General features: G+C 49.5%; 1 protein-coding gene across 2 annotated transcripts in view; it reads left to right on the forward strand.

Moving 5' to 3' along the window:
• Nucleotides 1-2,145: 2,145 nt before the first annotated feature.
• ABTB3 (ankyrin repeat and BTB domain containing 3) overlaps nucleotides 2,146-21,241 on the forward strand; it is a 308,462-nt gene continuing 289,366 nt past the window's right edge. For both annotated transcript variants that reach the window (XM_068561159.1, XM_068561160.1), the window contains exon 1: nucleotides 2,146-3,814. In XM_068561159.1, coding sequence (XP_068417260.1) covers nucleotides 2,671-3,814 — 1,144 coding nt within the window. In that variant the 5' untranslated portion in view covers nucleotides 2,146-2,670. The remainder of the gene's footprint in view (nucleotides 3,815-21,241) is intronic.

Here is a 21,241-nt window from a genome sequence, read left to right on the forward strand (position 1 = left end):
ATTGGGCTTTTGGAAGATTCTTGGACTGGATGGTTTGGAGAAGGAAGAGGCAGGAGAGAAGACCAGTTGGTAGAATATTATAATAGTCAATAGAGAGAGGTGATGAGCATATGCATTAGGACAATAGCTACAGGGTGACAGTATACTGGGGTGAAGGGATGGGTGATGGTGGATTTGGGCTGACAGATGAGAAACATCAGACAATCTACTGGGTTATCTGGCAAAATCCATTGTTGAACATCAAACCAACAGTTCAAAAGCATGTCCTTCCTTCCTTCACCCATTTACAACAGATATTTACTGACTGACTACTCTGTGTCAGGCCTATGCATGGGGAACCCCTAATTCAGTGTGGAATCTAACAAGTAACCAGACTGTAGTAACCTAGTGTTACAAGGGGCCAGAAATCAACAGCCTCAGAAGTGGGGGAGGCAGCTGAAACACCCAAGACAGTATTGAGTGTTAACAAGATACCAGGCCCCAAATGGAGTCACTTATGCTAAGCTCCACTTCACCAAACTGAGACACTTAATTACAGTTTTGGCTCTCCCAGAAATGGAATCTTAAACTAGTCAATCAGGAATCACCTGATCAGCAGTAGTTAGGTAATCTGCCTTATAGACCCCTGCCATCTTCTAGAGGAAAGTAACCTTGCAATAAGCAACCTGCTTTTTCACCTAGTATAAATTCCTTGTTCCTTCTCCATTGTGTCTATGAAAGTCTTTCATTTTGTACAGCTCCTCCAAGCTCCTTTCTATCTGCTAGATTGGATACTGCCAGATTCGTGAATTGTTGAATAAAGCCAATAAGAGCTTTAAAATGTACTCAGTTGAATTTGTTTTTTAACATGAAGGATATGGGCTACCTTCCTGTAGGATGGCACTTCTAAGCTGGAAACTCAGAGGAGAGTCCCCTACAGGCAGAGACAGTGGGAGCTGGTGATCCCCAGGTGAATAAGATATGGTTTCTGCCCTGGTGGATGGGGACAAATAAACAAGACAATGCCACTGGACATAAATGCAACTAAGTCATGCATATATACCATTCTTTATTCAAAAAAGAAAACTCTCCTCTGTGCAAATTTACCCTTTTTAAAGCTGAGCTCTCTGGACCATTACCCACCAGAACGTCAAAGTGGGACATAAACCTTGCCTCCAGTGTACCCCCAGGCATTTGAAGGATGGGCTCAGCGTCCTCCTTGCTACTGAAGGAATGTAGTTAATGAGTGCGGCTGGCAGACGGCTAACGTCCAGAGACTCAGCCTTCCAGTGATGTCCACTTCCCTGATCCCTCTGCTTGCCTGGTTTCTTATTTCCCTCCGCTCTGGGGCAAACTGGGGCTGAAAGAGGACCGCATTAATTGGTTTGGGGACCCGAAGGTGGGGGAGGCTGGAGAGGGAGAAAACACATGCTTTGTGTACTAGAGAAAGAAAAAGGAAAGTGAAATCCGAAACGCAGGGGCAGAAAGCGACCCCAGGCAGACACTTTGTAGATTTTTTTTTTTTTAATTATTTTATTTATAGCTGTGTTGGATCTTCGTCTCTGCGCGAGGGCCTTCTCCAGTTGCGGCGAGCGGGGGCCACTCTTCATCGCGGTGCGCGGGCCTCTCACTATCGCGGCCTCTCTTGCTGCGGAGCATGGGCTCCAGCTGCGCAGGCTCAGTAATTGTGGCTCACGGGCCCAGTTGCTCCGTGGCATGTGGGATCTTCCCAGACCAGGGTTCGAACCCGTGTACCCTGCATTGGCAGGCAGATTCTCAACCACTGCGCCACCAAGGAAGCCCCGACACTTTGTGAACCGCTGGGGGGAGCGCAACTCGGTGGGTGGGTGGCTGGGTCACATGCCCAGCCTACCATTCTCCTGTTCTGGTATCAAAGCCGAAGCCTCAAGGGCAGGGACAGCAGCAGAGGGGTGGGGTAGCATCTGCGTCTCTACACTCCCACAGGTCCCCCAATTCTCAGGCCCTGGCTCCCCACTTCATGGAGCCTCGGTCACGGGCCGGGGGCGTGTATGAGGGGCGGGGCTGCGTGGAGCTGAGGAATAAAAAAAAGAGGTAATTAGCATCCTCCAACCCCATTGGCTCTCCGCCGGCCCTGCTTTACATACGCCCGCCCCCTCGGGCTGCCCGGGGCTTGCGGGGTTTTGTAGGGTTTGCAGCTGCTGCGGTCGCTGCTGCGCTTCAGTGCCGGGCGGGCGAGCGCCGAGCGAACCCCGGGCCGGGAACCGGGAGTCGGGGAGCCGAAAGCCGAGAGCCAGCTGCCGGCAGAGGTGCTGCCGCGGGCTTCTGGGTCGATTTCCGTCCTACGAACACCGAGGCCGGCGCCCAGTGGTTTCTGCGCCCAGCCCGGCCCGGCGGGGAGCGGGTCAGTTTTATTTTATTTTGGAAGAAAGGGACGAGTCCGGCGTGAGCTTCTCCCCCGGCCTCGCTCGCTCCTCAGCGTGTCCCAGCTCCGGCCTGGGCTCTGGAAGATGACTGTCTGCTCGGCCCTGCGTATTGCAGCGGCGACGGCTCGGGGAGGCATCCGAAAGTAGTAACAGTAGGTAGTAGCGGCTGGTGGAAAAGTGAGCCGAGGCGGCGCGGACTCGGTTCTTCCCGCGCCCCGGCGCCCGCTTTTCCTCGCTGCTGCTTCCCCTCGGCTCCCCGGCGGCCGCAGCATGAAGTGGCGCAGCGATGGCCAGGAGAGGTAAGAAGCCCGTGGTTCGGACGCTGGAGGATCTGACGCTGGACTCGGGTTATGGTGGCGCGGCGGACTCGGTGCGCTCCTCCAACTTGTCCCTGTGCTGTTCCGACTCGCACCCGGTGTCCCCGTATGGCGGGAGCTGCTGGCCGCCTCTAACTGACTCCATGCACAGCCGGCACAACAGCTTTGACACTGTCAACACTGCCCTGGTGGAAGACTCCGAGGGGCTGGACTGCGCCGGCCAGCATTGCTCGCGGCTGCTGCCGGACCTCGACGAGGTCCCCTGGACCCTCCAGGAGCTGGAGGCGCTGCTACTGCGCTCGCGGGATCCCCGGGCAGGCCCGGTGGCCCCCGGCGGCCTACCCAAAGACGCGCTGGCCAAGCTGTCGACGCTGGTGAGCCGGGCGCTGGTACGCATCGCCAAAGAGGCGCAGCGCCTGAGCCTGCGCTTCGCTAAGTGCACCAAGTACGAGATCCAGAGCGCCATGGAGATCGTGCTGTCCTGGGGCCTAGCGGCGCACTGCACGGCGGCCGCGCTGGCCGCGCTGTCCCTCTACAACATGAGCAGTGCCGGTGGCGACCGCCTGGGCCGCGGCAAATCGGCGCGCTGCGGCCTCACCTTCTCCGTGGGCCGCGTGTACCGCTGGATGGTGGACAGCCGCGTGGCGCTGCGCATCCACGAGCACGCAGCCATCTACCTGACGGCCTGCATGGAGAGCCTTTTCCGGGACATCTACGCGCGGGTCGTGGCCTCCGGGCTGCCCAGGAGCTGCAGCGGCCCGGGCCCGGGCTCCAGCTCCGGCCCGGGTCAGGGCTCGGGCCCCGGAGCAGCCCCCGTGGCGGATAAGGAGCGGGAGGCGCCGGGAGGGGGAGCGGCGAGCGGCGGCGCCTGCAGCGCAGCCAGCAGCGCCAGCGGGGGCAGCAGCTGTTGCGCCCCGCCGGCCGCCGCTGCCGCCGCCGCCGTCGCAGCCCCACCGGCAGCCGCCGCTAACCACCACCATCACCACCACCACGCGCTCCTCGAGGCGCCCAAGTTCACCGTGGAGACGCTGGAGCACACGGTCAACAACGACTCCGAGATCTGGGGGCTGCTGCAGCCCTACCAGCACCTCATCTGCGGGAAGAACGCCAGCGGTAAGTGGCTGCGCGGGTGCTGCCCCCTCCCACCCAACCCGGCCAACTCTCGTCGTAAGTTTGCCTCCCGGCCCCCTCCCTCGTCCTTCCGGCTGCCCGCTGCTGTCTTAAGCCTCCGAGGGAACCGCCGAGCTGGAGGCGGCTAGAAACAACACTGGACCCTCCTGCTTTCGGGATCCGCGTACTTTACGCCGCTGGTAGGGTCCCAAGTCCGAGAGGGCGCGGTTCTGCCCCGGATTCGGGGCGGGGCAGCGGCTGCCTAAGGCAGGCAGTGGGAAGAACCCAGCACCACATTGGAGGGACAGGTGTGCGATCATTTGCGCCTAGTACATCTTTCTGCCAGAGCCCTGTGTTTCGTTGTTATTGTTTTTTCATTTAAAAATTTTTATTTATTTAAATTTATTTTTGACCTTGAAGATGCCAAATACCGGGGCGCAGGAGCTTGGCTCCCTGGAACTCGGGAGGAGGCGCATTCCGCCCTCCGCCGCCCGGTTAGCATACTTCCCCGCGCCCTCGGGGACGCCGTCGGTGCGCGCAGGAAGGCAGGGCCCCGCGGCCGTAAAGGCGGAATGTTTGAGAGCTCGCTCGGCCTAGAAACAGTCGGGGAGAGGTGTGTGTGGGGAGAGGGTGGAGCGGGAAGGCTTATAGGTCCAGAGTTTTTTCCGGGGCAGTTTTTGAGGGCCAGAGCCCACAGCTGGTGGCTGCTGCGCAATGGGCAGACCCCCCCCCCCAAGATTCCGACCTCTTGCCGCTGTCGGTTGGCTGGGGGGTGCAGGCGTCACCACTTGGCTTAAGGAGCGCCACAAGGGACCCGGTCAGGATGGGAGTGGGGCGGGGTTCCGAAGGGACTGTCAGTTTAAGAGGTCGTTTCCAGCAGGTTCTGTCATTCCTTCCCGCATCCCCTGTTTTGAAGGCCGGAGCTGGGTGGGTTTGAATCTGCAGTTCTGGTGGCGGAGGGGTGGGGCCCGGGGCGCTTGTTTTGGAGAGCTGCAGCTGGCGGTCCTGCCTGTCTGCGAAAGCCGGAGCTAGACACTTCAAAGCTTCAATTTTCCACAGGAAATGGTAGAAGCGTAACTGGAGACTCCAAAAGCGAAATAAAACTTTGTTACATATTCGGCGGTTTGGCTGGAGGTTGCGTGGTTGGAGCTGAAATGCAGTCTTTCTGGGCAGATTTCATTCATGTTGCTGCCTGTCGTTTCCCCGGGGCTGAAGCAGAGATGCAGCGGGCGCGGCCCGGCCTCTTGGGGGTGCCAAGTGTGTGCATAGCAGTGTGCACGTATTTGGGAGAGACTGTGTGCGCGTGTCCGTGCGTGTGTATGTAAGTGTGCCTCTGAGTGTGCGCAGAAGCAAGCAGCTCCCGCAGAAGCCCTTCGGAAACAGAACCTCCAGTTGTCAATCCCCTCACCTGGCTTTGGTCATCGTTGGGGGAGGGGAACGAAGAAGCAAAGCGTGTGTGTGTGTGCGCGTGCGTGTGTGTGTGCGCGCGCGCGCTCGCTTGTGTGGTGGGGGCAGGATGGCGACTTCCGCGTTGATCGCCAAGACTCCTCCGGCCTCTTTGCCGGAGCCCTTCCCCCTCTGCTGCCAGTAGAGGGCTAAACCTCTAAAGGGAGGGTACCTGTGAGGCTCCCCGTGCCTGCCCACCTCCACCCGTGAACTCCTGATGAGATGGAAACACCTGGGAGAAGGCATTGGTCTTTGTGTGTGCTTCTTCCGGAGGAGGAGGAGGATTCACCTGCAAAACCCAGGAGCTTTGGACAGGACAGTTCTTTGTTTGAAGCCCTACCCCAATAAAAAGTGCAGAGAGGCGTAATTTTCTTCCCTCCCCATGCGCCCACCACTCCTGTTCTTACCTCCCCATTACAATCTACTGGCCCCCCAGACTGTTACCTGCTGGAATCTCCTCCCACTCCTGTGTGTCCTTTGGGAAGAAGGAGCATTTCCCTTTGGGCTCCAGTTTGGGATGCTGGGTGCCCTGCTCCACCTCTGCCTTGGCCATTCTCTTGAAGTTATGACTGTGGGTCATAACTCACTTTCCTTCTCTGGGTCTCAGTCTCCTCATCTATAAAATAAGGGCCTAGATCTGTAATACACCCCCAGGTCCTCTTGTAGCTCTGTCTGTTTTTGTTAGTAGCCTCTGAATTTTTTCAAATTGGTTTTAATTTTATGATCTTTAACATCTTTTAAAGACAGATTTTGTGTTTATCCTTTTTGGAATAAGTATAATTTGAGGAAGGAGAAGACCGCAGAGCTGGTTTGGGGCAGGGTGAATGTGTGGTGGTTAGGGTTTGCTGCCATCACAGCATTTCCCACACCACAGAGCTTAACTCCTAGGTTTCAGGGCCCCTTTGCCATCTCTTAGTATGAGATATACTGTAATTTCATTGTGATCTCTTCATCTCTTTTCCTTGGGCTTGTTAAAAATGGCAGGAAGCGGTAAGAAATGAACAGTTAATTTCTTAGGTATCTGAAACATACATTAAACATCAAACCTATTTCTTCAACTATTTTGCATGACATTCTTTCTGATATGCAAGCTTTATTAAGGAGCCCATGCCTTACATAATCTTTTTCCCCCTTTAACTCAGTAGCCTCACTTATTCATTCGTGAATTCCTTTGTTCGTCAATATTTATTGAGCAGTTATTAATCTAGGGGCTGCACAAGTACTGAGGTACAAGCTAATAACAGCTAACATGCATTCAACACTACTCTATATATTGACCCATTTACTCTTCAACATTCCCTTGAAAAAGTACTGCTGTTATCCCCTTGCTACAGAGGAGGAAACTGAGGCACAGGCAACTTAACTGTTTTGCTCTTTAGTGACAGATCAGTTCCCTGCCTTCAGGCCATCCTCCCTGCCCTTCATTACCTACACAGTTGAACCGAGGCCCTTGATAGCCTGACAGTCCTTCTGTTCTAACACACCATATGTTCCTATTAAACTGAACTGGGCAGTACTGGATTTCACGTTTTTATATCCTCTGTCAAGTCTGAGAGGGCCTGGTACACAGTTGGAGCTTATTAGATGCCTGTTGAGTTCAGCAATCTGTTGTGTAATATTGTACAATGATATCCTGAAAGAAACTATTGAATTCTGAGTTCCTTGAATCATCTTTTCAAGTCTTTTTACCTTGGTTGCCCATTCTTACCGCCATCTCTGCAACTGTCCGCCTTTCTAATTTGCTGCTGCTACGGCTCGAGGAATGAGGAAACGGATCACATGGGACTCATGGGGTGATAGCAATGTCCCTTCTATCTATAGGGGTGTGGGTTCAGGGGTACTTGCATTTGTCAAAATGCATTGCATTGCAAATTTAAGATATGTGTGTTTTGCTGTATTGCAAATTACACTTCAGTAAAAAAAGGAAACAAAAAAGCCATAGGCATCCTTGGATGAAATTTTGTTCTAAATACAGAAAGAATTTGAAGGGAAGACTGCAAGAGGCAGTGTGGTGTGATGAAAGGGAGAAGGGCTTTACACTTAGAAAGATCTAGCCTCAAATTTCGGCTCTGCCACTTTCTAGCAAGTAATTTAATTTTGCTGAATTTGTTTTTCTCATCTGCACAGTAAGGATTACAAAACAAAAAAAGACTTGAAAAAGGAAGAAAACCCAAACCTACCACATAGGGTGATTAAAAGGATTAAATCAGATCAGATATGTGAAAACAACTGTCACATAGTAGGCACTCGATAATAATGGCCGTTCCTTAAAAAACAGATTATTCAGGCCGGTGATAATAATAATAAGGGGATTTGGAATAGTCTCTTTCATTGCTGGGATCCCCAATCACTTTATAAACTTTAATTAACATGAGCCCTCGCCTCACCAGCACTGGTTTGGTGGGTAAGTTGGTGCTCAGGTCTTTTGCTTTTCTGTTGTTCATAAACTAAATGCTTACTCAGCAGTTTTGCTGCCTGCCCCCCCGGCCCCGCCCATCACCCCGTCCACATCCCCGGAGCTTGTCGTGCTGTTCCATGGTACAGTGTTGCTGTGCTGGACAAAAACATCACAGAAGAAACCCAGCTTTTTACAAAGAACTGCAAAAGCTATCTCAGCAACCAGCCATGTCAGTGTCTGTGCTCACAGAGCATGCTTTTAATTAACTAGCTTAATGTAAATTAAAACTTGGAATTCGGGTCAGTGGAGGGTTATTTGGTTTTCTATTCAGATTTGCCAGTTCAGTGCTGGGGCATTTGTAAGTAGAATGTTTCCTGAAACACACCATAGAAATAACAATAAAATAAACAATGGCGGACCAACCTGGACATCTGGGGTCAGGGGCAGGGTGGCTAATGGCCTTTGAATAGAAGAATGGCCTCTAATTCTGGGTCTGTTATTATTTGTGACCTTGAGCCAGACACCAAACTTACCTATAAAATGGGTCTGATTATCATTTACTGAGAGGTAAATATAAAATAGTAATTGACTTTGGAGTCAGACACACCCATAACTTGCAGTTTCCCTGTCTGTAAAATGGGTATTGTAATAATAATAGCTACACTTGTATAGTGCTTATTATGTGCCAGGCACTGTTCGAAGAGTGCTGTATGTTATAATTGTTGTCGTTACATTAGCTATTATAAAAGGCAACCCCCAAATCTTAGGAGCTTAACACAATAGAAGGTCCTTTCTTACTCACTAAAGTCTGATTGGGGGAGGAGTGTGGTGGGAGGGTGCTGGAGGGTCATTTAAGTACCAAGACTGATGGAGAGAGTGCTTTCTTTATCTTCAATATGTGGACTTTAGGGCCTTCCTTGGACATTTATCCAGCCAGTAGGTAGAGAAAGAAGGAGAGTATGGAGGATCTTAAGAAAGGTGTTATGGGCTAAGCCTGAAAGGAGCCTTCATCACTTTGCCCATATATCATTGGCCAGATGTATCACTGGCCCCCTTGGCCACCAAATATCTATGTGCCTCCTTCTTCTCACACACAAAACATGCTTCCCTTCCCCTAAGGGAGGATATTCATGTTCTAGCCAATCAGTGCTTCCAACTTAAAGTTCAAGATCTTTGGGTGAATTCCTGTCCTATCCATGGGATTGAATATGGCTTCTCATGGTTCAGAGACCCATGAGCTAAAAGAGACTCATTATCTTCCCCTCTGTGCCCATATACCATATTGGAGGATAAAGGAAAAGGCAACAGTGGAAGACACACAGAAGTCACTGGCCCTTAGTAGTTATGAAATCTTGCCAAGCAGACACTGTGTGACCATGCCCTGGAAGTGGGTGAGGTTCCTTGCTTAAGCCCCGATGCTGCTCTCTGGAAGCAGTTTCCTGGTTCATTGTCCTCCATGGTCGTGGCTCTGCCCTGTGGCAGGATTTTCTTTGTCCATTATTCCTCTTGGCCACACTTGAAGTGGGTCTTGGGGAATATGACCTCCTTGAGGCTCTAAATCTTGTGTAACCTAGTTCCTGCCCTTGAACTTTAAGGGGCCCAAGGATTGTTTTAATGCTTTAACAGTAAAAGGTTTTTAAAATCCAAGCTTATAGATTTTGCCAAAGCAATTCCCACAGCAACTTAGTAGGATTTTCATCTATGACGTCTAGTGTGCCAGCAGTCAAAGTTATTTCCTAGACCTAATTCTCAAGCCTGGATTATTTCTTGGCTTTCTTAACCCCATACCTCTATTCCTCACTCAACTTAATGACAGCTACCTTGAGGCCATCAGGCTTATGTGGTGGGAAGCTTATACACTTCATCTGATATTTATTTCACTTAGAAGTCTGCTCAGTCTTTACTCTTATTTTTTGGGATCTAGGAATATTGTCTTCTTCATGTCTCCACTATTCCTTTCCAGTTTTACTTGAAAACTGACTAATTCATGCCTGAGATCCTCTCTTTCCCTAATACCTTGCTAAACTCAGCCAGGAACAAGCAGCAAACTCTCTTACCATTATTTTTCAGTCCTTTTTCCTCTAGCGCTTACAGGCTCAGTAGGCACGAGTTCTGCCTTCTAAGTTATCATAGGTGACAGTTTAACCAAACCTTTTATTGCTGTATAACATGGCGCTCCAGTTTTCCAGCCTCAAACATCATAACCCACCATCTGACTTCTAAGCCAATGCCACATATGTAAGGAACCCACTTACGGTGTCAATTTCTTTATTAGTTAGGATAATGCAAGCTGTGGCATCAGAGAAACCCTAACATCTTAGTGGCTAAACACAATAAAAGTTGTTTTCTCATTCATGTTGAGTCCAGTTGAAGGTAGGGGAGGGAGGCGCTGTGTTCCATGGAATCTGATGGAGGGTCTGCCCTCTGAAACACGTGACTCCCAGGAGCTTCCTTGATTGGGGGCAACAGTGTGGAGGATGGGGATTTTTTATAGTAGTGTCTTGGATGTGGGTATATTAATTGCTTCCACATTCCAAACACCAGAATTTAGTCACGTGGCCTCAACTAGATATCAGAGGCTGGGAGTTATGGTCTCTGGCAAGGCAGCCATTCCCAGCCACAATTCTGTACTGTTAGAGGGGCATCAATTTTTGGTAGAGTGCTGGACATCTCCGCCATCATATATTAACTATTTGAATCCTCACCACAACTATATGAAATAGGTGCTATTATTATTATTGTTCCCATTTTACAGGTTAGGAAGTCAATTAGGAAGTAAATTCAAGAATTTGACTAAAGCGACCCAGCTAGCAAGTGTTTGGGTCACATTTGAACCGGGGCAGTCTGGCTCTGGACTGCCTTATGGAATGTTTATGAAGATCAAAGTAATATTAAAATAATAATATGGTGGGTGCAAAGTGTTTTTCCCAGTGTCTCGCACGTGGTACATACTTAACAACTGTTATCCTTTATCTTTATTATTCTTGTTATTATCATGCTGTTCTGGAAGTGGGATGCTATATGGATTAACAACGAATTGGTGTGAAGCTCTCAGGCATGGTTAAAGTATGAATCCAAAAGAGTGGGTGCTCCAGGCAAATTGTACTACATGCCTGTCTTCTCCGCTCTGCCACCCCCTGCATTTCATCCACTGGGGGAACTAACAGTTGCTGAGCCGGGTACTGTACGGGGCCTTTCACACACATTAGCTCATTTAATCTTCACACTGTTCTTGTGAGGTGGGTGTTTCTTATCCCCATTTTATTGGGGGAGGAAACTGAGGCTCGGACAGGTTCAGTGACCAGTCCGAGATGCCATAGCTACTAAGGGGTAGAGTTGGAATTTGGGGTCCAGAGCCTGTGCTCTGAACAGCTATGGCACAGTGGTGAAATCCGGTTCAAATGAGACTCTGAGAGCATCCCAGATGGCCTCCAGGGCGGCCTGAGGAGCGTGTGCAGCGGAAGCGGGGCTTGCCCTGGTGCTGGTGGTCATGCGTGATGATCCTCCTTTGTATAATACGTGGTCATAGGTCTTTTTTAGCCCCTGCTGGCTTCCTCCTCCCTGGCTGCCCCGTGAGTCACTGCCCAGGTGTCCATGACGTTGCTATGTAGCCTCCTCAGCCGAGACCCCGGAGCAGCAAGTGGCTTTGTGGCCTCCAGGGGACAGCTCCTTCCATATCCTGTCTAGCTGGGTAGGCTCAGTGCCAGAAGGAGCTCAGGCCTTCTTACCAGAACTTAATGTAGAAATCTGAGGCTTGGTGGGGAATCTGTCCTCCCTGAGAATCACAGACTGGGTTTTCCCAGACTCTGGAATTAGGTGGACCAAGTCTCTACCACCCATAAGCCAGGTGACCATGGGCAAGCCAGTTCATCTTTCTGAGCCTCAGTTTCCTCATCTGTTAAATGAGGATAATGGTAGTGCTCCCCCCTCCACCACCGAGGGTCATTGGGAGCATCAGTTAATTTATGTAAAATCCTCAGAATAATATTGAACGTATCATAAAAACTCACTGTCTGTTAGCAATTATTATTATTATTAAGTGCTTAAGAAGTGCCAGCCTCCTTGCTTAAAGATCTGTTCCCTGCACCCTGCTTCATTTATTGAGTGAAAGGTTTTAAATAGTTTGCCAGTAACCAGACTTACATGATTTGACCACTCACTAGCTGTGTGATATTGGACAAGTTACCTAACCTCTCTGTTACTCAGTCTTCTCTTTTGTTAAATAAGAAAAATAATAAAACCTAATTCTTAGAGCTTTTGGGAGGTGCCTGACATGTAGAAATTGCTTAATAAATGTTGGCATTGTTGGATTTTATTATGTTCATTAAGACTTTTTCTACAGGCACTGTGTTAGATGTTAAGTAACATGGTCTCTGTCCTCATGGAGATTGCAGGCCTGTAGTGGACTTAGTTTTGTCATCAAACAATCATGCAGATGTAAATTTACAGCTGTGACAGTAGCTACAAAGGAGAGATGAATGGGGCTGTAAGAGTCTTTACTGAGGCTCTGGATGTAGTCAGGAGTGAGGAAAGGAAGCAAGGAAGAGTGAGGCTTGAGTGAGGTTGAAGAATGGTGTATTTGGTTGAAAAGGTAGAAGAGTACTCCATGAATGCAAACAGAATGTGCAAAGGGCCTGTGGCAGAAGGGAGTTCGTTAAGGAGGAGAGCAGCCAGTGTGGCTGGAATGGGAGAACCAAGTGAGTGGAGCTGGTTAGAGGTTGGACTAAGCATCTGCCAGATTAAGGAGTCTGTCTTTCCCAAGGACACTGGAGAGCCTTGGGAAGCTTTTAAGGAGGGAGATGCTGTGATCAGATTTGTGTTCTAAAAAGCTCATGTTGGCTGCAGTACAGAAAGCAGACAGGAAGGGAAGGGTGAATGTGGGAAAGCCAGTCAGGTATTGTTATCACCTCCATCTTACACAAGAAGAATCTGAAGCTATGAAACATTTAGTAACTTTCCCAGAGTTGCTAAGACAAGAAATGTCAGAGCAGGGATTTGAACTTGAGCCTGAGGGACTTCACATTCCACCTTCCTCCCACCCGAGCCACGCCTCATCCCAACGGAGCTTCTGGTTCAACTCTCACATTTTACAGATGGGAAAACTGAGGCCCAGAGCGAGATACTGCCTTGCCCAAGGTCACAAGGTCACATGGCAGATCTGGACCAGTATCCCAGGTTTCTGGATTCTTAGCCCATCTCCCCTCCACTGTGATGCATTGTCTCCTCCCAACCAGATCACTCCTGGGAGGCAGAGTGGGGTGAGAGGCTGCTTTGACGACAGACAGCAGTTTTGGAGATTAATTTGCCACCTGGGTGTAACATTGCGGGTTTTACTATACGTACGTCTCACAGCAGAAGGGAATGCTAGTCTGGAAGCTTGCAGAGGTCTCCATTAGCTTGGGCCAAGGAAAGCAATTACTGTGCAGATCAGGTGTGCTGAAGGTAGAATCAGATTAGTGGTTCCCCAGTGCATTAACATCTGAAAGCAAATCAGAGAGGCAGCTCTACAGGGTGAGTGGAACCTTAAGGAGGCTGAGGTTGCTTGGATTCAGTGGGGGTTCTTGGGTAGCATGTGCCATTGTTTCTTCCTAATCCCAGCTCACAGTGCCACCCAGGGGCTCAGGATGTGTGTGAGAAACTGCGCACACACAGATCACCTCCTGCCTCCCTCTCTCTCTCTCTCTCCGTCTCCCTCTCTGTCTCCCGCTCTCTCTGTCTCTCGATACCTCTAAAATGTCAAGTACTGGGGAGCATACATGGATACATGGTTTTTCCCTCCCTCTGCCTCCTCCCTCAGCTCCTTCAGCCTTTTTCTGGCTGACTTTGAGGGTTAGGGCCTGGGTTCACCCTTGTGAGCAAAACTACACATGGTTCCTGCCCTCATGCAGCTTGCAGGCCTGAGGCACGTTTAGTTTATTCACAAAGAATCACCCAGATATAAAACTGCACCCATGGCAGGACCTACTTAGGAGTGGTTCATGGAGCCCAAGGACAAAGCCCCATCCGATGCGGGTTGAGTCCAGCTGCCCCTCCCTTGTGCTTCCGGGCTGGCTGTGGCCAGCACGGGGAGACTAGACATTTGGGGCTCGGTGTGGGGTTGGTGTTAAGACTCAAAATTCTCTTCCCATGTTGGAGTTTGCCATCAGGGCTGGCAGGGGAGAAGGGCCGGGCATCTCCTCCGCGTGTCAGCGTCTCCGAATTCTGCATCTGTTCCTCTGTCTTTAGAAGCCTACCCTCACCCCCACTCCTGCTCGCTCCGTCCTGCAGCTGCCATTTTGGGGGCCAGTTTATGAGTCTCTCGATGCTTCATATTCAGATCACTGGGGCAGGCTGGTGCAGATGTGGGAACAAAGGCTCAGTTCCAGGGGCCAGGGGTGGGGCCCCAACCTCTCTCTGCATCCCGACCTCCTCCACGCCTCCCCACCTGCTTCCACTGCTGTTGCTGATTTGGTTGCTGCTCCGAGTCTTCCTTCCTCCCAGCACGAGAGCCGTGGATTAAGGAACAGACCAAGAGCAAGCTGGTGATTTCATGGCCTCTGATGGCCCCATCATGTGGAACCTCTGGGGGCTGCTGGGAGCCTGGGTGGGGAGGAGGGGGTACAGGAGGGGAGACGAGTCCTCCAGTGAGTGGGAAGACCTCGGCTCAGGTGTAGCAGGGTGTACCCATGCTGTGCGACCTTGGACAGGCTGTGATCCCTCTGAACCTGTTTTCTCATGTAAGAATGGGAAATCATGATACTACCAGGTTCTGGTATTCATACAAAGTTACAAGTGTCAAAAGAGGCAACACTTTGGAAAACCATTACCAGCACTTAGTAATGGTAAAAGCTAACACTGATTGAGTGTTTACCCCTGTGTTAGGGTTCTTCAAAGAAACAGAGGTATAACAGGAATTGGCTCACGTGGTTATGGAGGCCAAGAAATCCCACAATTTGCCATCTGCGAGTCGGAGAACCAGGGTCCCAGGGGGGACTCTTGTATAGGTCCTGGAGTCTGAAGACCTGAAAACCAGGATTTGCTGCCCTCGGGTTTCCCAGTAGCCTGTGCAAAAAAGCCATCGTGAGCACATACTCAATTCAGTGTGATGGATGAGACAGAAATAAACTAGCTACTGTAGCTGTTCCTGGGGCTCAAGCCCGAAAGAAATTTCTCAGAAGGAGACTAGAAGCAGTTATTAAGTTGTACTTGTGACCTCACATTTCAGCCTCTGATTGGTAAGAAAGAACGAGAAGGACCTCTTCTTGATTTGCAGTGTCTCTCTCCCCTCCCTGCTGCCCACACCTCCTCCCTCATTCCTTACAGAATGTCCAGTTGTGGTGATAATGTGTGTTCACAGAAGGCTGGGGGTGGGCAGCGTATCAGTGTCCCTCCTGTATTTGGGAGGAGGGTCTTGGGGTTAGAATCTGGCCTTGGAAGCTGATGTCTATGTCACATGGTCCCTAGAAACCAGATATGAGTTCATTTGAGTAAAAGTGTACAAATGCTCCTCTGGAGGGGGGAGGGGAAAGCATCCTGTGTGCTGAGCCTGTAAATGCGGTCCCCAGCAAGCCAGGGTATGAGTTTGGGGTGGCAGGAGGGGCCTGGGCCTTGGAGAGATTGGCACCAGTGTGGTCAGATCAGATGCACTTGAGTGTTTAAGGACAGAAGAGGAGGGCATGGGACCCACTGTGGAACAAGCTGTGTGATCTCAGGCTAGCGATTTAGTTTCTCTGGGCTTGTTTTCTTATCTGAAAAAAACCAGCAGAGTTTTGAGGCTCAAATGAGTCCTCAGATGTGAAAGTGATCTGTAAGCTGCAAGATAATCATTCATTCATTCATTCATTCAAAAAATGTTTATTGAGAGCCTATTATGGAAGAGGCATGGTTCTGGGCACTTAGCGTACATCAGTGCACAAACAGACAAAAATTCTTGCCTTCATAGAACTTGCATTCTAGTGGAGGAAGACCCTAAACAGTCAACATAAGTGAATACTATAGGATGTTAGAAGTTGATATCTACCATGGAAGAAATAAATCAGAGTAAGGGGGATCTGGAGGGCTGGTGATGGTGGGTTGTAATTATAGATAGTGTGATCAGGGTGGTCTCACTGACAATGTGATGTTGGTGCAGGGAGAGGTGAAGGAGGTGAGGGATTTACCATGTGAGTATCTGTGGGAAGAGTGTTCCAGGCAGAGAGAATAGCCAGTATAAAGGCTCTGAGGCAGGAATAGCAAAGAAGCCATTGTGATGGAGAGAAGTGAGTGAGCCAAGAGGGATAAGACAGGAAAACAGAGAGTCCCTAGGAGCCAGCTTGGGTAGGTCCTCATAGGCTATTGTAGACTTTGGGTTTTGCTCTCAGTGAACTAGGAAGCCACTGCAGGATTTTGACTCAGGATTTGAAGGTCTGACTTAGGATTTAAAAAGAATCACTTTCGGGACTTCCCTGGTGGCACAGTGGTTAAGAACCCGCCTGCCAATTCAGGGGACACAGGTTTGAGCCTTGGTCCAGGAAGATCCCACATGCCAAGTAGCAACTAAGCCCACGCATCACAACTGCTGAAGCCTGTGTGCCTAGATCCCGTGCTCCGCAACAAGAGAAGCCACCGCAATGAGAAGCCCGTGCACCACAACGAAGAGTAGCCCCCGCTTGCCACAACTAGAGAAAGCCCGCGCGCAGCAATGGAGACCAGCACAGCCAAAAATAAATAAATAAATAAAGAAGATACCATTCTTCCTTTAAAAATAAAATAAAATAAAAAGAATCACTTTGGCTGCTGGTCAAAAATAGACTCTAGAAGAGCAGGAGGGAAGGCAGGGAGACCAGTGTGTGGAGGCTCTTACAATAATCCAGACAGGAGATGATGGTGGCCTGGACCAGGGTGGTAGCAGTGCAGGTGTGCTAAGAAGTGATTGGATTTGGGTCATAATGGAAAGGAAGAGTCAGCAAGATGTTGCCGCACTGGGTGTGGGGTGTGAGAGGACAAGAGGAGTCAAGGATGCCTCCAGGGACGGTGTGGAGAAAAGGGAACCTCCTACACTGTTGGTGGGAATGTAAATTGGTGCAGCCAGTATGGAAAACTGTGGAGGTTCCTTAGAAAACTAAAATCAGAGTTACCATATGATCCATCAATCCCACTCCTGGGTATATAACGGAAAACTCTAATTTGAAAAGATACATGCACCCCAGTGTTCATAGTCGTACTGCTTATAATAGCCAAGACATGGAAGCACCCTAAGTCTCCATCAACAGATGAATGGATAAAGATGTGGTACACATATACAATGGAATATTGCTCAGCCATAAAAAAGAAATAATGCCACTTGCAGCAACATGGATGGACCTAGAGATGATCATACTAAGTGAAGTAAGCCAGACAGAGAAAGACAAATATATGACATCACTTATATGTGGAATCTAAAAAACGGTACAAATGAACTCATTTACCAAACAGAAGCAAACTCTCAGACATAGAAAACAAACTTATGGTTACCAAAGGGAGGGGGGGATAACTTGGAAAAAAAAAAAAAGGATGTCTCCAGGGTTCAGTCTGAACAAAGGGAAGGGTGGAGTTGCCATAAACTAAGTGGGAAAGACCTTGGAAAGAGCAGGTTTGGAATAGTGGAAAGATCTGGAGTCCAGATCGGGATGTACTAAGTTTGAGGTGCCTTTCAGACATCCAGGTGGAGATGTCAGGTAGTAGTTGGATAGCCATGGCTGGTGTTCAGGAGAGAGGATGGTTTGGAGATACAAATTTGGGAGTTGGGAGCATGCGAGTTGTTTTTAAAGCCATGAGACAGGACAAGGTCACCTAAGGAGTGAATGTAGAAGAGACTGGAGGACCAAGGATGGAGCCCTTCCTTGACCTGGGCAGACGAGGAGAACCCAGCAAAGGACACTGAGAAGGAGCAGCCAGTAAGACGGAGAGCCAGAAATATCCTAAAAGTCAACAGAAGAAAATATCTAGGAGGAGGAAGTGATCAACTGTGTCATGTGACAAGCGAGGTAGTTCCCACCACTGCTCCCCGAGCTGTGGGAGTATTTCTGCCTGCTACCCCTGGGCACTGTTTGAGGCCCAGTGAACAAACATCATCGATGTGCTTAATGGGAATCACACTAACCATAGTGAACCAGAAGGATATTTGGGATGTTTTCTCAAAGAGATGGCCTCAGTATGTCATCTATAAATTGAGGGAATTAGGCCAAATTGGTGACTTCAGTCTGGGCTTTCTTGAGTCTTAGGTTCCTGTAAAGGGCCTTAGGGAGTCCTATAGGGGTCACATGGGGAGACTCCCCACACACACACACATTTCGTCAGAGTTGCTACCCTTTCATCTGTTTTTATATCGGACTTTTGCATAAGATGCATTTGAAAAAGGGATTCTGTTGCCAGATCAAGTTTGAAAGGCACTGGCCTGGAGGATTAGCAAGTCCTTGCTGCTCTGACATCCCAGGAGGCTCAGGCTACCCAGGGAGCAGGGATCACACAATGTGCTTTGGCTTTGGCCGTGGAGACGAGCCAGGAGAGCATGTCCCGCTGAGGCTCGGAGAAGCACTGAGCGAGGTGGGGTGGCGAGAGGGGAGAAAGCTAAGTGCTGTGCTTGGAACCTTGTAGAGCTCCTGGACCCAAAAGAGATGGAAAAGAGAAAAAGGGAATGAGGGGAACAAATACTGGCAAGAGGCAGAACTGGTAGAATGCAGGGTCCAATAACCAGATGTTTCAGAGTCGGACGTGACTCTCCTCTCCCCATCCTCACAATTATTTGCAGTTCTGCTTGCTGCCTGATGCAAAGCTCTTCTTTTTGTTCCTCCTCCGCTGACTGCTGCATCCTCACCTCCCAGGTGGCATTTCTGATGTGAGGGAGAAGAGGTAGAACTCTGCTATCAAAGCTGTCTTGGAACCCAAAATAACCCTGTCCAGCCAGACACATTCCAACTTTCCATGCCAAAGTGCTTGCTTTCATTTGTTGAAGTCGGCACATTCACCTGTGGTTTTCAAAGGTCTGAGGTTCAAACTGGCTTGCCTCTGTATTAAAGAAATATGTCTGTTTTTTTCTAAGGGGTTTTGTGGCTAAACCAATTTTACATAAACAGAAAGGATCAGTCCTGAATTCCTAAACCCCAACGTAGAAGATGGTGACTTTAGGATATTGTGACTCACGGGGTATTAAGTTATTTACTCACCAAAATGTCTAATCTGCTTGATGCTTTGGAGAGCAGTCAACATGGTGTATCATGTCCTGTAACCAAGAGTCTGAGGCCAGAAGCCTGGGTGCCCATCCCAGTGCCATCCCTTACCGGCTGTGCCACCTTGGACAAGGTCTTCTCTCTCAGCCTCAGTTTCCTCCTCTGTAAGAGTGGCCACCTCGTAGGAGTATTTTGGGGATAAAAAATGAAGTGACGTGACATTTATATGCACTGAGTTTGGGGTAGTGAGTGCTCGATGCATGTCAGCTGTTATTGTTGGGATTATCATTCCCCAGTCATCTGAAACCTCTATTATTATTGCACTCATCAGGTTATACTGAATAGTTCACTCACCTGTTAATCCTTACAAGTCAGACTATGTCTTCTTCATCTTTGCATCTCTGGTACCACATCTGGCACATAGTAGGCACTTAAACATATTTGTTCAATGAATGAAGGAGGCCATAGAATGTAAGCTCCATTCAAGCAGGGGAGCTTGTCTGATTCATTCACCACAATCCCTTGGCATATAGTGGGCATGGAATATATATTTGTGGTCTGTGAAATGAACCATGAATCAGTGGAACTTCACGGACAGGAAACCCAGTGCTAACCATTGGCTAACTGGCTGGGTGTCTTCCTCTGTTTCTGAATTCTCCGCACTGAAAATCTCTCCTTTTCAAAGCTTGCTTCTCTTTGAAGAACAGAAAAGAAATGATTGCTCATTATTCCTTTATACCCGGTTTCTTCCTGTGAGATGGCACCTTGCTCTAATTCAAAGTTGAAAGCTGTGTCTGCAGAGACTCTTGCATCTTAGAGCTGGAAGGAGCCTGCCCAGCTCTCCTGATGCAGCGTAGTCTGGGTATCAGGCGGATTTTGCAAAGCAGACACCTGAGAACCACAGGTATGAATAGACGTATGTGAGGCCGCACAGCCACTGGCAGATGAGCGAGCTCAGTGGGTGAGACAAGGTCCCGAGCTTTAGAGGTAGAAAGTTCTGAGTTCATGGTGGGGCCAGCCTCAGCTCCCTGAACCCCCTGGTTGGCATCTCTCCACGATGCCATGCTGCCCCAGGAACAAAAGAAACACGGCTTTGTTTTCTTTCCTTAGTTTTGATTAACCCCGGGTGCCGTTTATGGAGGTCTGCTGCGCCAGGATTTGTGCTGAGCAGTTTCCCGGTATTCTCTCATTAAGCCCTCCAACCCCGCCGTTGAGGTCAGTGTTGTTAGTTCCACCGCACAGACAGGGAAACCGACTCAGACAGGCTCAGGAACTGGGATTCCCACCCCAGTCACCTGGTGCGTTATCCTCAGGCTTTCCCGTTAACCCTGTTGGCTGCTCTTTCTGTGCTTCCCAATACCACTCCATGAGCATTCTTGGCGCTCAAGTATTTCGAGAACTTGGATTGACTATCCCAAGGGGATGTGTGAAGAGTACACAGGGGCCCCATCTGAAGACTCATCAGGATGTAGAGATTACCCCAGCCTTCGGATCCCCAACCTTTGGATGTATGGAGTTATTCTCTCCCTCCCCTGCATCCTCTCAGGTCTCAGTGGAACCTTGAGTCTGACCCTGGCTCCCACCTTTCCATTTTCAGCCGTAGGAGGGACCACCCAGACCATTTTGATTTGGGCTTCAGAGGCTGCTCCTTGAAGGTCAGTAAGTGTGTGGATTGTCCGCTCAGAAAGAAGAGAGAAGGGGCCGTGGGAGGAGGTAACCTCTGGATTATCAGAGCTTCTGTGGGCTCTGCAGACTGCAGATGGACCCTTCACCAACTTCCCACTGGCCCCAAAGGAAGGGGCCTCCATCATGGGCTACTTGAGCCTCCCCCATAGTGGAACTTTCTAGAGAAACAGGTGGCCCAGCCTGAGCTCACCCTTGCTGAAGGAAAACACAAGTGTAGAGGCTCACAAAGCCCAGGGTGCTCAGCTCACCTGTAAAATCCATTCTGTCCCCACACCAAAGAGGTCTTTCCTGGGTACCTGGAAAGATGGGTGTGCCCTGTGGTAGACATGCTGCTGGCTAGGTCTTCAATTTGCCAAAAGTTTTCCATTGCAAGGACTGTCACAGTCAGAAATCCTTATGTATTCCATTCACAGGGTCTCTGATACGGATCTTAATCACTCATCATGTTTGCCTTAAAGTAAAATGAGTTTTCTATGAAAAGAGAAGTGGGAGGTTATTGATCATGCGTTGTACATCAAGGAAAGCTTCAGTTTGTTTTCATTTGGATACAGTGAAGGGAAGTAGTTGTTACTGCAGCAGAGACCCGGGAAACAGGCAGCCACTGTGTGTGTGTGTGTGTGTGTGTGTGTGTGTGTGTACGCACGCACATGCACAAGTGCCTACATCAGCTCAGCAGAATTGTCAGAAATCAAACATTTGTCATATCTTCTGAGTTTTGATAGCTAAAATTTTGTA

This window comes from Eschrichtius robustus, chromosome 13 (assembly GCF_028021215.1).
Source record: "Eschrichtius robustus isolate mEscRob2 chromosome 13, mEscRob2.pri, whole genome shotgun sequence".
Lineage (NCBI taxonomy): Eukaryota > Metazoa > Chordata > Mammalia > Artiodactyla > Eschrichtiidae > Eschrichtius > Eschrichtius robustus.